The 17,149-nt window shown below is 51.0% G+C and overlaps 1 protein-coding gene across 1 annotated transcript in view; it reads left to right on the top strand.

Annotated features, from left to right (window-relative positions):
- Positions 1-12,248, top strand: part of APCDD1L (APC down-regulated 1 like) — a 50,383-nt gene extending 38,135 nt beyond the window's left edge. Inside the window, exons 2-4 of the mRNA XM_053574157.1 lie at positions 3,209-3,347; positions 5,766-6,318; positions 9,864-12,248. Coding sequence (XP_053430132.1) covers positions 3,209-3,347; positions 5,766-6,318; positions 9,864-10,625 — 1,454 coding nt within the window. The 3' untranslated portion in view covers positions 10,626-12,248. The remainder of the gene's footprint in view (positions 1-3,208; positions 3,348-5,765; positions 6,319-9,863) is intronic.
- Positions 12,249-17,149: the final 4,901 nt, after the last annotated feature.

The raw sequence follows: 17,149 nt of genomic DNA, 5'->3' as shown, positions 1-17,149 counted from the left end.
GGTCCCTGTGAAAAGTTGTGTAACCCAGCCCACGACACCATCTGCTTTCACTTGTTGTTTCTTTAGTGAAGACTTTTCTGGGGGAAGAGAAAGAGGGAGGGGGGGAAAAAAGCAAAGCAAATAAAACATCTACCCCCAAAAGATGCTATTGAGAAAATGTCATGGAGTCATTTATAATTGGTTCATTTTATTTTTGCAACCTTGAAGTTGAGGCTTGCGGTACAACCAAGAGGCGATGTTATATTCCACTCCGGTGTTTTGATCAAGGTCCCCAGTTCTTCTTTGTGTTTGCGTGCGCATGTTCTGAATACAGTGAGATTTAGCAGTATCTCCTAGTCTCCTGACATAATTAAATCCCAATTTCTTGCAGAAAAACATGACAAACTAAAACAACTTAGCAGAAATATAGTATCTGAGCATTTGTGACAAAATGCAACGTGGAGGGCCATCCCTTCTCCAGGCCTTCAGAGAGGGTGCAGACCAAAAAAAATAAAGAGCTTGTTTTCTTTAGAACAGAAAACATTTCCTCAGGAACTCGAGTGTCGTGGAAACAATGACAAGATAATTTTCAGGGCCCATTCGCTCTTCTGCTCGGCAACGTGAGTTTGATTTCCCCACCAGGCAAATAACACTGACCCCATTTGATCTTTTTCTTCGCTTTGCTTCCATCCATTCCCCGAATCAACACTTTCGGACAGGTTTCATTGACACCGAGATGTTCAAATTAACCTGCAGAATTGAATCCAGGGAACTCAGTGTCTTCCGATGAAGTCGATTGCAGAGGCCCCCAAATGCTCAGGTTGCTGATGCTGAGGTGTATCTGTGTGTCCGTCCTGGATCAGGACTCTGGGGAGGGGTATGCCAGGACTGGGCCCAACTCCGATGCCCACTCATCTACCCACTGCAATGTCCTGGCTCAGGTTCCCTGAAAAATTTGATGTGCTGGGTTAAAATGGGAAAGCCCAGCTGGGCGCGATGGCTCATGTCTGTAATCCTAGCACTCTGGGAGGCCGAGGTGGGTGGATTGCTTGAGCTCAGGAGTTCAAGACCAACCTGAGCAAGAGTGAGACCCCCATCTCAATAAAAATAGGAAAAATTAGCCTAGCATTGTGGTGGGCGCCTTTAGTTCCAGCTACTCAGGAAGCTGAGGCAAGAGGATTTCTTGAACCCAGGAGTTTGAGGTTGCTGAGAGCTATGATGCCACAGCACTCCACCCAGGGTGACAGAAGGGGACTCAGTCTCAAAAAAAAATAAAAAAACGGTTTCTCTCTTGAAAGTCCCCCACTAGTATCTTATTCCCTCTGCCCTGAGCACCCTTGGAGCAGAGGTTGGTGTTTGCTCTGCTGTCTGCTATTTGGCTAACTGGAGCCAGTGAGCCGGGAGGGTCATCAGGGTGTGGTGGGGACCCAGGGCTCCCACGGCACTTTTGCTCTCCCCTCATCCCCACATCCAGCAAGTGTGTCAAGAGCCCCGTGTTCTTCAAGTCTCCAAAGCAGCTCCTTTTGCAGCTGCTGGGGATGTAAAACAAGTCACACAGTTCAGCTACCACTCCCTGAAGCCTGAACACCGGGGCTCAAATCCTGCTGGCTTTGTCACTGTGCAGGGCGGCGGGGGGACAGCTACCCTGTGTAAACTGAGCCCACCTCCCAGAAGATAAGGCTAATGCTGTCTCCCAGAGTCGTGGCAGAGGTCAAAGATGATGCGTGGAAACCCACAGAGTCCACACCCAATTAACAGGAGCCACTGCTGCTGTCAGCCTCGTCGTCACCAGCATCGCTCTTAGATATGCCGAGAGTCTCCAGAGGCAACCCCTCGACCTCAAGGGAAGTGACAAATTGGCTCTGCCTCATTTTCCTGAGATGTCACTAGGGTGTGGGAACTTGGGGTCAAGTTGTCCAGCCAGATAGCTCCATGGTGGCGTGGGATCCCCAGGCCTCCGGAACCCCAGATGGGAAGAGGCAGCTATGAGCTGGGAGAAGGGGTGGAATCTGCCATTGTTCACGTCTCCACTCAGCCCCCAGCCCTTCCCAGGCCTCCTAGCAGACCGAAGCCCCTGCCAGGCCCCACAGCACTCCTAGGCCAGTGCCCCAGGAGTCAGCTCCTCCCCACCCTCCTTGGCCGAAGGCTCCGTGGGAAGAGCAGGGTTGGAAGACCGTCTGCAGGGCTGGGCCTGGTGGCCAGCATAGCAAGCACAGCCCATGGCTGTGATATCTGCACAGTGCTCGCTGCCAAGCTTCCCACAACACCCCGCCATCTGGGCTGTCTCCAGCCGTCACCCCTGAGTGGAGATGACGGCTTCTGTGGGGATTGCTGCTCTTCAGCAGCTGAAGGCCTTGGCGCTCTCACCTCTGAGTGGCCCCTAGAAAAGAATGTGAACAGTCCCACGCCCTGGCTTGACACATCTCCAGGGCAGAGCTGAGCACATTTGAGGATCGTTCAAGAGGACCAAGAGCCCCATGCACTGGGCCTCACTTCCTGTGTCCAAACCCCCCCCCCCCCCCAGTCACCTTCCTCCCTCAGCCCCTGGATCAGGGATTGAGGCCCTGCAAGAAAGGCATGGCCTGCGAGGGTACATGTGAAATTTACTAAATGTAGACTATAAATGTCTTAACACAATAACTAAGAAAATGCCATGAAGCTATGTTAACCAATTTGATGAAAATATTTCAAATTGCATATAAAACCAGCACATTGTACCCCATGGTTGCATTAATATACACAGCTATGATTTAATAAATAAAATAAAATAAAATAAACAAAGAAAGGCATGGCCTGTACCATTGGCCTCATGGCTCAGCCCCGGGCATCCACAGTGGGCCACACACTCACTTACTCACCACACAGCCACTGAGTACTGGCTAAGTGCCAGGCACTGTCTGGACAGATACAGAGATGGACACCCGAGGCCCGGCACTGAGGTGAGATGAGGAGGGAGTGGCCTCTAGGAACGGGCAGCAGGTGAGAAAGTCAAGCACATCTAGGGACTCAGGAGATGAGCAAGGAAGCTAATTCTACTTGCCCCTATGTGGGAGCCCATCACTGGCTCCAGAACTGGAACAGCCTGGAGGGCTCTACAGCAGAGGTAGGGGCATAGCACCCCCAACTCCCTGCTACCTCCTAGGGAGGTCCCCTTGGGGTTGGGCAGGCAGGTAGGGCTGTGTTGCTGGTCTATGCTAAGATCTCTCACCCACGCCTGTCTGCTTTGCAGCTCACACTTCAAAGGCAGCTGGAACAACAGGGGGCAGCCACCTGCACTGGGAGCCCCGCTGTCAGCAACCCTTTCCAGACAGAGTGCCCAGCACTGCAGTCCTACCCCCACGCCTTGATGGGCCCTGGATCTCTACTGGGTAAGACCTTAGGTCGCCTCCACCACGGGCCCTGGGCTGGGAGACTTCTGCCTCTCTGAGCCTCTGTGACCACATCTGGGAAATGGGCACAATTCATCCAGTTGTCCAAGAGGCTGGTACCTGCCAAGCCCATGGCTTTGCTAACCTCCCCTCTGAAGAGTGCAGCGGGAGGCAGGAGCGGTGTCCAGTGTCTCACCCAGCCACAAACAGCAAATGGATAAAATCCATTCATTCAGCACTTGGAGCCCGTATTACACAAATACCTGTTGCGTACCCACAACAAGCCAGGTGCTCGGGGTAGACAGCAGACATGCGCTGAGTAAATAGTAGAAACTCTAGATAGTGCCAAGCTCTGCAATGGAGGAAATAAACCTACAGCTATGATAGCAAGTGACCTGGAGGTTCTTTAGAAGGTAGTCAGTGGGGTCATCTTAGTGGTGGTGACATTCATCTGAGAGCCAAAAGAAGAGTCAGCATCCAGAGAGCCAAAGAAAGAGCCAGGCAGAGGGTACAGCTGGTGCAAAGGCCCCGAGGCAGGAAGAAGGGGGCCTCTCCTAACTCCCTTTCTGACCTGACAGATTCACTGAAATTTCAGAAGTCCAGCTGCTGCTTTCCCCTCATCTACAGCACACAACCCCCATAGCAGCCAGCTGAGTGCCCCCTCCCAAGGTTGGGGTTTGGGAGAAGGGGACTGTGGTCCCCTCTGCACCTGGCCCATTCCTCACTCCTCCACCATCTCTGCTGGGCCAGTCCTGTTCTGGGGTCAAGGACTGGCCTCTTCATGTCCTCAACGTACCTCCTGAGGTCAGGGAGAAACTCAATTGCCAAACATCTGCTAGTGCTTTGGGCGGAGGGAGGGGCCCAAGCTCTACAAAGCCATTTTGAGCACGTTCCCAGGCTCTGCTAGCTGCACACAGCCCCCACCCAGCTGCATGGTCCAGGTGGGATCCAGGCCCCCACCCACCAGAGTCACTCTGAGACAGAGCTAGGGTGCAGGCTGCTCTTGCCCCAAAACAACAGCATTCTAGAGCAGCTTTTTAAGCAACTTCTTCTAGAACTTCCTAGAAAGTTCCCTACCGTGCTCCCCAGACAGATCTTGCTGTTTCCTGGGAGAAGTGCAGGAAAGGGTCCAGAGTCTGGAACCACCCAGATGTCCAATGTGACTTGTCTCATGCCCTTAAGGAAAATCTTCCTCTTCTTGAGGCCTTGCCCCAGACCCTCAGGGGTGTGGGTCACCCCTACACATTTTTAACTACCATCCTATACTAGTGTTTACTTACTATTTTTCTTTAAACCAACTTGTTTTTATTTATTTAAACATATTCATTTATTCTTATAGCTTTATTGAAGCATAATTGGCATACTCTGCCGCTCTACACATTTATAGTTATAGAATTATTTTTAAAGGAAGGGTAACATCACCCTGCATATGGAAGACAGAGCCACTTGTCATAAATAAGAGGGAACTGTAAAAAGAAACTCTATAAACACAAAGCAACATAATGAAATCCTCTCTAGACTTGTCGCCTACCTGACAGAAGAGGGAGGCTGGCGTTAAAGACACACCCCGCTCCCGGCAGAGACCTGCTCCCCAACATTATCAGGAAGATTGAAAGAAACGAAAAGGGGATTATTTCCTCACTAGGTGATAATGTGTTTCCTCTGCTCCAACAGCCCTGGTAGGAAAAACATCAAGAAAACAGCAGTACACAGTAAAATTGTGGAGGGCTCTGGCTGCTCATCCTCCACCCACCATCCCAGGGCCTGCCTTGCCCCAGCCAGACTGTGACTGTGGACCCAGGAGTCCTCCAGCCCCTATCCCTGGCCCTGACTGCATCAGAATAGAGTCTGGGGCCCAGCCCAGCCTGCTGCTCGTCTGGTGAAAGAAATTTCCCTAGCACACAGCCGGGCACACTCATTACACAAAAACAAAAATATTGATTATTTGACCCTTTACAAAAAAGGCTTGCTGACCCCTGACTTAGATCGACCAGCCTGGTCACAGACATGGATGACCCTTGGTCAGGGAAGCCAGCCTGTTGAAGGGGGTGGGGGCTGTCACCCGGATTTCCTCCCTCTCCCTCCGTTCACTCAGCAAGGGCCCAGCAAAGGGCACCAATGAAGAGAGAAGCAGATGGGACCCTGCCTCCCAGGGCTCATGGCACAGCAGGTCCCCAAGTGGTTGCAAAGGAGCACCCAGTTAGGACGATTAGAAGAGAACAGAAGGAGAACAGAGGCCCTAAGTGGAAGCCCCCAGCCCAAGTTGGGGCTGACCAAGAAGGGCTGGTCAGGGCAGCTGAGGCTGTGGGAGCCCAGGCCTGAGCTGAGGCCTGGAAAGGAGGCAGAGGGGCGGCATCCAAGCCCAGGGGGCCTGTGTTCGCTCCGGTCACCAACCCCATCCCCTTCCTCCCCTGGTAGCTGCGAGGTGCGCCCAGGCCCAGAGTTCCTCACCCGCTCTTATACCTTCTACCCCGACCGCCTCTTCCGGGCCTACCAGTTCTACTACGCCGACCCCTCCTGCCGGGAGCCTGCCCACTCGCTGCTCATCAAGGGCAAAGTGCGCCTGCGTCGGGCCTCCTGGGTCACCCGCGGTGCCACTGAGGCTGACTACCACCTGCACAAGGTGGGCATCGTCTTCCACAGCCGCACAGCCCTCATGGATGTTGCGGGGCGCCTCAACCGGACCCGGGCTGGGCGGGACTGTGCGCGGAGGCTGCCCTCGGCCCGAGCCTGGCTGCCCGGGGCGCTGTTCGAGCTGCTGAGCGCCCGGGCGGGCAGGGACTGCGTGGCGGCCCTGGGCTTCACCATGCACGAGCTCAGCCTGGTCCGCGTGCAGCGCCACCTGCAGCCCCAGCCCGCGGCCGCGCCCCGGCTGGTAGAGGAGCTGTACCTGGGCGACATCCACACGGACTGGGCAGAGAGGCAGCAGTACCGGCCCACCGGCTACCAACACCCCCTGCAGAGCGCCCTGGTGAGTCCAGGCCCCTGGGAGGGAGAGCCCTGAGCGCCGGCCCAGCAGGCCCTGTGGGGTCCAGACCCTGCCTGCTCTTACCGGGGCCCCTCCTCACTCGGGTCTACTAGTCTCAGGACATTTGCACAAGCTCTTCCCTCTTCCTGACACAGCTTTTCGCAGGCCTTTTCGAAGGTCGGCTGACTTTTTCTGGAAGGAAGCACTTCTCCAGCCCACATCCTCCAGATGTGGTCCTCCTGGGCTTTGCAGACCCCCTGTCAGACACCCGGTGGGAACCCTGGGGACGGGACAGACTCAACGCCCGCCCACCTTTTTCTCCTCTTTCTCCCTCCTCCAAACCCAGGATCTGGGCAGCAGAGGAGCACAAGAATTCTCAGAAATCAGAAAATCAGCCTCGGAGTTCTTTTTACGGCCTCAAAATTATTCCCCTTTTGGCAACCACCGTTCTAGGCTGGTCTGGCATTAATCCTGCTTACAGAAGAGGAGGTGCTGGTGCTGAGTTATTACCAGCCCTACACCGCCTCAGTAGGAGGGGAAATTCTGAATGCAGGGAGGACAGATCCCTGGGGGCCAGGGCTGACAATTTCATGTCTCCCCAGGCAGGACTCTGGGGCTGGGCTGTCTCTGCCCTCCCTGCTGCCTGGCAGGCCCGGTGGCCAACGCAGGCTGAGATGTGACGAGCAGCTAGATACATAGCAACCTATGCAGACACGAGCTGTGCCAGATGCACAGACGTTAAATTAAATGTCCGCTCACCAACTGCCCCCCTTCTCAGGAATTAAAAAAAAAAAAACGGGAAGGAAGATGATTTAAAAGAAGGAAATGCTGTAGATAAATCCCCAAATAACGAATTGGTTGTTACCTTATGCTCTCCGGGACCCAAGCCTTGCCCACGACCCAAAACCAGATGGTAAACATGAGCATTTTTAGAAGTTAATTTAAAACCAATTTGATCCCCAAATTCATTGCCTGGATATAGAATCCTAATCAATCAGCCAACACTCAACCAAAATCATCTGAGCCTGGTGTCACCTCTGGGGGTTAATTAGAAACTGTTATGTGCTGTTTGAGAAATAACTTTATGTAACAGGCTTAAACCAGTAAGAGTTTGGCTTCTGCACAAGTGTGAATTCTGCTGGCTGGAGACCTTGTTTATTAACACGTGCAACTCCAGATTTCTTCAGAAAGATGCCTGGAAGATTATTATGATTATTATTATTATTTTTGGCATCACAGCAATCTCAAACTGTAGGGCTTAAGCAATTCTCTTACCTCAGCCTCCCAAGTAGCTGGGACTACAGGTGCCCACCAGAAGCCCCAGCTATTTGTTGTTGTTGTTGTCATTGTTTGGCGGGCCCGGGCTGGGTTCAAACCCACCAGCTCCTGGATATATGGCTGGTGCCCTAGCTACTGAACTACAGACGCCAAGCCTACCAAGGAGATTTTTGATAGGGATGGAAACCTTATTTCACCACCTTCAAAAGCACCAGAGAAAAGAAATGCGTTTAATTAAAAAAAAAAAAAAAAAGCCTTTTCTATCCCCTCTCTCACCTTAAAAGCTCACCGGTTCTCAAAATTGTTTCTGCTATACAGAAAACTGCCTGCCTCAAATGATCAACCAGCATCCCCCAAATGTGCTCTCTGCAAAGAATATCTTTTCTTCTTTTTCTTCTCCTTTTTTAAAAATTTTCTGTAGTGGGGAAAGGCAGTTCTGGGCTCATGTTAATGTAATGCACTGTGTCTTGTCAATACACATTAGTGTGACAACAGTCAGAATGTGGGTTAAAATGCCTAAATTAGAGTAGATTCTAATCAGCCAGCATCCCAATTACTGACACTCCAGCTAACTACCAAGCTCACTTGTTTCTGTCACCGATGTTTTTGCAGCCATTTGCCAGCATTTCAGAATGCCTTCAAGCTCTCTGGGTTAAAATCTCCCAACCAAAAACAGTGCAGTCTCCTCCATTATGGGAATCAAGCAGAGCTTAGGTTCACGATGGAAATAAATAATAAAAGCTTTCAAAATGTGGCAATCCAAATTCTCAATCATCCAATATTTTCTTTCTAAACTAGAACTCCCAAATGTCACTTGTTTGACATAAAACTCACCCAGCAGTGATCTGTGGAAATCTTTTGGATTTTTTATTGCAAACAAATAGACATATTGGAGCTGATTTCCCAGTTGAGCCCCCAAAATGCCCCCTCTCCTTTGCCTGTCCTGCTTGGGCCCTTGACCCAAAAGCAGGGGATGTTTGCTCATTCCCAAGTCAGTTTTGACAAGTGGTTCCAAGGCCATTTACCTTTCAGAATGATGCTCTGAACTAAATTCTGGGCAGCAGCTTCCTTAAAAAAAACAACAAAAAACAAGATATCTGTATCTGGTTCCTTTTTGGCCTCTGCTGAGCTTTCTCACTCCAAAATGCAGACTGACTACTCCCACACAATTTGGTTTAGCATCTGTTTCCTGTTGACGTGTTTTACTGTAAACCCAGCTCAGGAGAATTTATAAGGCAAGGACAACTGTAAATAAGGCCAAACATAGAGGAGAATCAATTCATAGCCTGGGGCACCTAAGGGCTGTGGCTACACCTGAAAACTCAAGTGTGGCTGGTTCTCTCGATTTTATATAACACCAGAATGAACATTTAGGGGCCATGGTTGTTTACAACTTTTCAGCTATCTCCTTAGCACAGACCCTGAGCAATGGGGCACCAATATCTTGATAGCTTTTGCTTCTTGCTGCCATATTCACTTTCCAAGGGAACAGAGCAAATAATGCTCACCTTCTAATGTGAGATTTCTAAAGATGAAAAGCCCTGTTTCCCTGCCTGGCATGCTATTACGCTGTCACAGAAAAAGGGGTGTGGCTTAAGCCAGGCTACATTTCAGGTGGCCTCTGCCCTTCTAGACAGGACAACTGGGTGGACCACTGACCCTCTGGGTATCAGCTTCCTCAGCTGCATCATGTGACAGGTGCACTGGGAAGCACCTCTTGACAGAGAGTGAGGGTACAATCCCCAGGGCAAGGATCCAGAGATGGTTGACTGCTCAAATGTCAGGACCGAGCGGAGAAAGGGTAACATTCCTCTGAAGGCCCAGTTATACTCCCTCATCTCTCCTGTGCTCATACAGTGAGCAAATACTCGCCAGGAGCCAAGCACTGTGCTAAGACCCTGGGGACTGAGCGGCCACAGAGGGATGATCCCCACTTCCTTGACTTTATAATCTAATGAGAGAGGAAAAATGAGAAACTACCCAGGGGTGGTATGTCTATGAGAAAAATGAGAGTTAATGTGACAGCCCCACGAGAGACTTTCTATGGGCCTCTCTGAGCTGGAACCTAACGGACCAGGAGCTGGCCTGCCCTTTTGGGTGGGAGCTCCAGGCAGAAGGGACCTCAGGTGCAGGGGAGAGGGCAGCTGTCTAGATCAAAGAACAGTGCCCAGGTGGGAGGCCGGGGGAGACCAGTGACCTCACCTGCCCAGGCTGCCCCCTGCCTTCTGCACCTGCGCCAGCCACCGTTTTCCTGTTTTGTCTTTTGCCAGCACCACGCTCGGCCCTGCCCCGCCTGTGGCCTGGTTGCCGGCGCCGACGTGCACCACCCGCCCGCGCTGCCCGCGCAGCCCGGCCTGCCCCTGCGCTTGGATGGCCGTTGGGTCAGCGCCGGCTGCGAGGTGCGGCCAGCGGTCCTGTTCCTCACCCGGCTCTTCGCCTTCCACGGGCCCAGCCGCTCCTGGGAAGGCTACTACCACCACTTCTCCGATCCCGCCTGCCGCCGGCCCACCTTCACCGTGTATGCGGCCGGCCACTACGGCAGGGCCACGCCGTCGGCCAGGGTCCGCGGCGGCACTGAGCTGGTGTTCGAGGTCACGCGGGCGCACGTGACGCCCATGGACCAGGTCACCACGGCCATGCTCAACTTCTCAGAGCCGAGCAGCTGCGGGGGCCCCGGGGCTTGGTCTGCAGGCACTGAGCGGGACGTCACGGCCACCAACGGGTGCTTGCCACTGGGCATCCGGCTCCCGCACGTGGAGTACGAGCTTTTCAAGGTGGAGAGAGACGCCCTGGGCCAGAACCTGCTCTTCATCGGACAAAGGCCCACCGACGGGTCCAGCCCCGACACCCCAGAGAAGCGCCCCACCTCCTACCAAGCGCCCCTGGTGCTCTGTGGCGGGGAGGTGCGCCACTACCTGGGGCCCGCGAAGCACAGCCCCGCACTGCAGAAGCCCCCAGGTGGCGGGAGCCCAGGACTTCGGGTAGCCCTTCCGCCCCTAATTCTTGGGCCAGCCTTCCTCCAATGGCTGTGACATTGGTCTTCCACAGCAAGGTGGCCTTGCTGGCACCCTTCTGACCCCAGGACTCCTTCCCCATCCTGAGTGTCACCAACTCTCTGTGGGGAAGGACCGACCCTTGTCTGTGCTGTCTGGATGGACCCGCAGCCCCATTGCTTGTAAACCCAGCCCATCTGCCCAACGCCTTGCAAATACTACCTGTCTAGAGGTTCGGGTCCACTGACCACTGGCTTGGGCGTGGAAGATACAGTGCCTGGTTAATGAGCTTCTAAACGTTCAATCCCAACTTTCCTACTGACCTCAGCAGCAGCGGTTCGTGGACAGGCACTGGCCAGGGGACCACCCCAAGTCTGCGGTTGTGTGAGCTGGGAGAGAGAGGACAGCCCAAGGGCCTGCCTAGGGAGCATGCCTGCTGCTCTGCCAAGCCTGCAGCTTGTTGTTTAATGATTATTAATTCTAATTTAGCAATACAAACTCAACACGGGGCCATGAATTAAAGATGCTGCTTTGGGCTTTTAGTAGTTCTCGGCTTTCTGGCAAAGGGCTCGCGTCTTTGGGGGCAATTCAGCTTTCCAGAGTCCTGAGTGCTGGCATTTGCCAGCATCTGCCTATGTTTCTGCAAGTGCAACCTCAAGCTGTCAACGCTGCATGCAGATAAATCCAGCCTTCCTGGGCCAGCTTGCCAATGGGGAGGGCTCCCCTGGAATTGAGAAGTGTGGCCTTCCAAGCAGGCTGCAGCCCCTGAGCCCACACCAGCCTCCAGTGTGCCCTGGGGACCGGGCTGGCTGCTGGGGGCAGGTCTTGGGAGGAAGGCAGTGTTTCCAGCCTTCAGAGAGTAATTAATACTAATGACAGCAGCAGCACTGACAGGCGTGCAATTAGCCCTGCACAGCCGTCCTGTGTTTCCAAGATTTCCTGTGCTTGACTAGCAGAGAACCTCTGAATGTACATCTACAGGACCACCCCAGAGAGAGGTCAGCCTGCAGGGCAGCATCTGGAGATGGGGGGCCAGGAAGCTTCCGGTCACTCAGCTTCTTGTCCCTATGCTAATGTAGAGATATCCTCCCCTGCTCAGAGGGAGCTGCCATCCTGGTGGGGACAGACTATGCCTCTCCAGGGACCCTGCCCATGTCCCCAGGGCCTTATCTGTACCTTACACAATTAACTAGCATCCTGGTGTGCTCAAGGGTTTTTAGGACTGCGGGCCTATGGTTCAGGCTCCTCCCCCTTCCCAATGCCTAGCTCCAGCTTTTATCACAGATCTTGAACAACAATTGTCTGTGAGGCTAATGATGCTTTCAGAAGGAAGCCCTTGTCCTCCCTGAGACTGTGTGGGGTTCAATCAGCCTGCTGAAATTGCTCTAACTTATTACCCATTCTTCTTAAAAAAAAAAAAAAAAAAACATTGAGTTAATATTCTCTGTAGGTCTCAGACAGCTACGAGTGTTCCTGGCATATTTACCAAAGCACAAGAAATAATTAGATTATTTACGGTCTTAGACTACATAGGGGTTGGAGGAGTTTCTGGTGGGGTGACAGGGGGGAGAGGGCGTCAAAATATGCCCACAGCTGAGTAAGTCTTGTATCCGAGGCTTGAAATAACCATGCCACCATTTATCATCAAATTTGAATCTTTTAATAAAATTAAACAACCTGAAAAATGTTCTTGCTGGTTATTAAAGTCAACCAAGGGGATTATGGCTCTAAAGAAAAGAAGTGGAGTGTCTTCTAGAGAATGTGTGAAAGAGACTCACACCAGCGGAGGTAAACTCCAGCCCTCTCAGTTCCACTCTCTTGCCCTTCTTAAAACTCCCCAGGGGCTCCCACCGCACTGGGAATAAAATCCCAGCTCTGGCTCGCTGCTGCCTGCAAGGTCCACCTACACTCCCTGTGTGGCCTTCTTTCTTCTTCTTGATCACATGAGCTGCTGCTGCCTCGGGGCCTTTGCACATGCCCTACCTGCAGCTTAGTATCTCTTTCCTTAGACCTTTAGAAGCTTTCTCTTCATTCAAGTCTCAGACCAACTGTCACCTCTTCAAGGAGCTTCACCATTAGCATCCTAAGAAAACAGCCCCGCCCCTCGTCCTCCTGTGAATTCATCGCATCACACCGTTGTGTGTGCTTTTTAGAGCATACTGATCGCTGTCCAAGACGATCTTATGTATTCCTGTTTGCTCTCTGCCTCCTCTGCCTGGAAGTAAGCTCCATAGGGAAATGAAGGGACTCTGACTCACTCGCTGTGATCTTTTCCACAAGGTCAGGAGTGCCTGGTGTCTAGCAAAAGGCACCTCAGTAAACATAGCTGACTAAACAGATGTTGGTGATCCCTGTCACTCGTCCCACTGAGACAGGTAAACAGGCCTTTGCCACATGTCAGGTGCAGCATCCTTCGGGAGGCCCAGCTGAGTTGGGTAAAGGTGTACGATTCTCTGCATCTTGTACACAAGGACATTTAGACTCAGGGGACAAGGGGCCTGCCTGAGGTCACACAGTAAGTCAAACATGGCATCTGAACCCTAGCAGCTGTCTCCAGCACCTTAGGGCTGGACCTCTTAGGTGTCGTACAGCTCCCAGAGGGCATGGGATGCCTCGACTGTATTTGGGAGCAGCAGTGTGGTGCTGCTTTGGGGAGCCTGGCAGGAGTCACCTCTAATTAAGTGTGAAGCAGAAGAGAAGCTCCCTGGCTCCCTTCAACTGGACTTTGCCGCCCTCTCTCCTGGGGTTCTTAGCTTGGAGTCAGTTGATGCTGAGAGGAAACAGGAAGGCTGACGAGAGGCACTTTTCTCCTGGGCAGGGGTCACTGCTTCCTAGACTGATAAAGGAAGGGTCACTTCAGAGGCCTAGGGGCCAAGGAGGCTGGAGTCCAGGGCAGGGAAAGCGGCCCACGGGCGCCATGCCGTCTGGCCCTTTCCTGGGGACCCCCACTTAGCCTCTACCCTGCACCAAGAGCCTGCGTGAGCTTTGGTGCACACAGGGAGAGGGAAACCCAGAGTGCTAGTGCAAAACAAAACAAAACAAAATTAATGTCCTCCATTGTATGATCAGTCACGTTTTCTAGGAGGGTGGGGGGAAGCCCTCGCAGCTGATAATTTCATAGCACAACACCCAGGAGAGTAAATGAGCTTTTTTTTTTTTAATAAAAAGTTTAAATTGTATACAGCTCTCAGAGGCCCATTAACTAACAGATGCTGGTTATCAAAAGAAGTTATTTCTTTGCCTTTCTCTAAGCACATGTGTTTAATCACGCAGCGGTGCTACCAAGCTGAGCGGCAGCGTGGGGCTTGGTGACGCGGGCAGCCGGCACACGGCCCTGGCCTGTGCATCCTCTCCTGGGAGCCTGAGTGACTCAGGCGAGAGGCGCTGGAGCTGTCTGACGCAGAATGTGAATGTGGACCTGCATCAGAGCCGGCAGCAGAGTCACAGCCATTAGTCACAGGTGGGAGGAAGGGGGGAGGTGAACCTGGGCAGTAGTGTGCGGCCTTCAATCCACTCTGGATGGCTTTAAGTGACTGAAAGCCAGCTCCTTCTCACACACATCAGCCCCCTTAAATGGATGTGAGGATGGGAGTAAATTACCTGCCAGTGTTACTGAGAACTAAACTCCAGAGCTTCCAGGCAGCCCCTCTTGCCAGCTGCACCCTCCATCTAGTCACAGTGGCCTCCAGGCTATGCCGCACTCACCTTGAGCTTGGTCCCTCTCAGGGTCTTTGCAGCAGCTCCTCCCTCCCCTGGAATTTTCTGCTCACCACAACCTGACCACCCCAAAGAAAGGAGCCCCCCTACCCCTGCCACATGGCCACTTCCCACCCCTGCATCCTTTATCTTAGCGTTCATCAGATGTGAAGTTTGAAGACAGCCTATTTGTCCGTTTCCCTATTCATTGTTGGCCCCTCTCCCCTGGACTGTGCTCCTTGAAGGCAGGGTCCCTGTCTGTCTCCTTCCCCTGTTTGTCTCATTTCCCAGTGGTCCCCAGTGTAGCAGGGGCCTGGCACGTAGCAGGAGGTTAGTAAATGCAACTTAAATGAATAAGTGAGTCCTGGCTGGAGACATTGAATTCAAGCACCAAGATGACATCCACATGCTACATACTGCCTTGGAAGTTTGATGTTGATGGACCCATTTTCTACTATCCAGGGTATCTGGCCCCGAATAGGAGGCTGCATGGCCTGGCACTGACCCCTTGAGAGTCCATTTTGAGCTTCTCATTTAGTCTTTGAGCCCCACATCCCCATCCTCCACCTGCCAACTTCAGTTTCTTCACCAAGAAAATTGGCTGAAACCTGACAGTTCCCAGAGCCGTCCAGCCCAACCTCAGTCACGGAACGATCCTAACTAGAAACTGATACAAAAGGAATCAGCGATGTGTTTTAAGAGAAATGGCTTCAAACAAACAGACATGCAGTGAAGATGAGTCTCTTTTCCAGTGATGTAGTATTTATTTCCTAGGGGTTATTAGTAACCTACTTACTGTCACTCCTACATTTGCTAAGCTTTTTTAATCCCTCAGGAGGAAAAACGACTTAACAAAACTTAGGTGGTCACTACTTCTGTTGAAATCCACTGTGGCACTTTAATAAAACCTACGTACATTTATCCAGCACCCAGCATGTGCCAGGTCCTATGCCAGGTACCTTGGAAAGAGGCCTGCCAGCTGAGGTAGGCAGGTGCACATGAGCTTTGAGCTCTATTCCCTTCTGAAGTCCCAATAAACTATGAGAAAAGTCACATGGATAAACAGAAAAGGAGACGAGAACATAGCCAGCAAGAAATGTCAACAAATTCTGGACTTTGGAAAGCTGAAGGGCAGTTTATCATGACAGCAGATCGAGGAAAGCAGAGAGCCAAGCACTGGCTGGGTGGCCAAGGGGCAGGGCACAGAAACAAGTCCACTGGTGCCACAGATGCCCTCCAAAAGCTTAGGAAGTGGTGATCTCCAGAACCTCAGAAGGCAGGCAAGCAGTGAGGCTGACAACAGGAGGAATCTTGGAAATATTTCATAAGTCTCTAAAAGGAGTTCTACTCCAAGATCTTCTCTCCAATTCCTGTAAGAAACCAAACATTTCACCTGGTGATTTTTGGATATAGGGGCAGACCAGGGCAAGGTATCATGCTAAAAATATAGATACAGGTTAAGTACACCTAATTTGAGACTCTGAAATATGAAATGCTCTGAAATCCAAAACTTGTTGAGTGCCAACATGACACTCATTAAAGCATTTTGGATTTGGAATTTTCAAATTAGGAATATTCAACTGGTATGTATTATGCAAAAATTCTAAAATTCAAAAAAGTCTGAAATTCCAAACATTTCTACTCCCAAGTGTCTTGGATAAGGGACACTCAACCTGCATCTAATAAAACCCTATACATTAATCGGTGACTGCACAGCCTCTTTCTCCACGTGGCTCCTAGAGAAATGGTGTCCAGACCTAATGCTGCCTGACAGGACGCTAAAGATTCCTCTTCAGAGAAACAAACCCAAGCCAAAGTAGCTACAGACACTGACAGCCAGAAATCCCCCAAAGAGGGCAGCACCTGTGGCTCAAGAAGTAGGGCGCCAGCCCCATATACAGGAGGTGGTGGGTTCAAACCCAGCCCTGGCCAAAAACTGCAAAAAATAAATAAGGTTTAAAAAAAAAAAAAAGTAAAAGAAATCCCCCATGGAGGCATTTGTTGGGTTCCTACCCAATTATCTTTCATAGGCACCATCATTAAATAAATACTACCTACCCATATGCAGCTTCCCACTGGGTTTTAAACACTCACTCATAAATGCACAAGGGCAGTCAAGGATCTCCAGGCACTTGGGGAAAGTCCCTAAAATAATAGAGACCAAACCTAGTCCAAAGTGACTAGTGGATAACAGAAAAAAGGTGATATAATGACAGCAAAAGAACTATAATAGCCTCACTGAATTTTTAACCCTTTCTAGACCATCACCATTTCCTAGTTCCTCTCACAGAACGACAAAAAAGAACTTATACATCAACAAAGGACTATAATATCCTCAGTGAAAAAATTATACATCTAACAAGAGCAGTTTGTATAAACAAAGCATAACAGCTGCAAAAGAAAGAACTCATAAAATTTAGATATGCTAGCAGAAAAAAAGAACATATAAGGCTAGAAAATAAAGTTGAAGAATTTTGCCAGAAATAAAAAGGGAATCAAGAATTAGAAGGGCATTAGATTTCCTAAGGGCAACACTAGAAGCTGGAAATCAATGGAACAGCACTCTCCAAATCCTCAAAATGACTTTAGCCTTATCTTTTATACCCAGTACAACTATCAATCAAATGAGAAAACAGAGTGGAATATTCTCAGAAGGATAAAGTTCCCCCCAAAAAAGAGTAATACATACTCTTTTCTTAGAGACCTGCTAAAGGATATACTCCCAGCAAATGAAATAGTACAACAAGAAAGAGGAAGCTAGAGATCCAGAAAAGAGGCAATCCAGAACAAAAAAAAAAAGAAGGAGGAAAAGGAGTTCTGAAGATGATAGTGAGTGAAAGGCCTTCCTGGGATGAGATCTGTACAAC

Source organism: Nycticebus coucang, chromosome 21 (genome assembly GCF_027406575.1).
Source record: "Nycticebus coucang isolate mNycCou1 chromosome 21, mNycCou1.pri, whole genome shotgun sequence".
Taxonomy (NCBI): Eukaryota; Metazoa; Chordata; class Mammalia; order Primates; family Lorisidae; genus Nycticebus; species Nycticebus coucang.
Note: the sequence above shows the minus strand (reverse complement) of the source record. Positions and strands in the feature narration are given on the sequence as shown.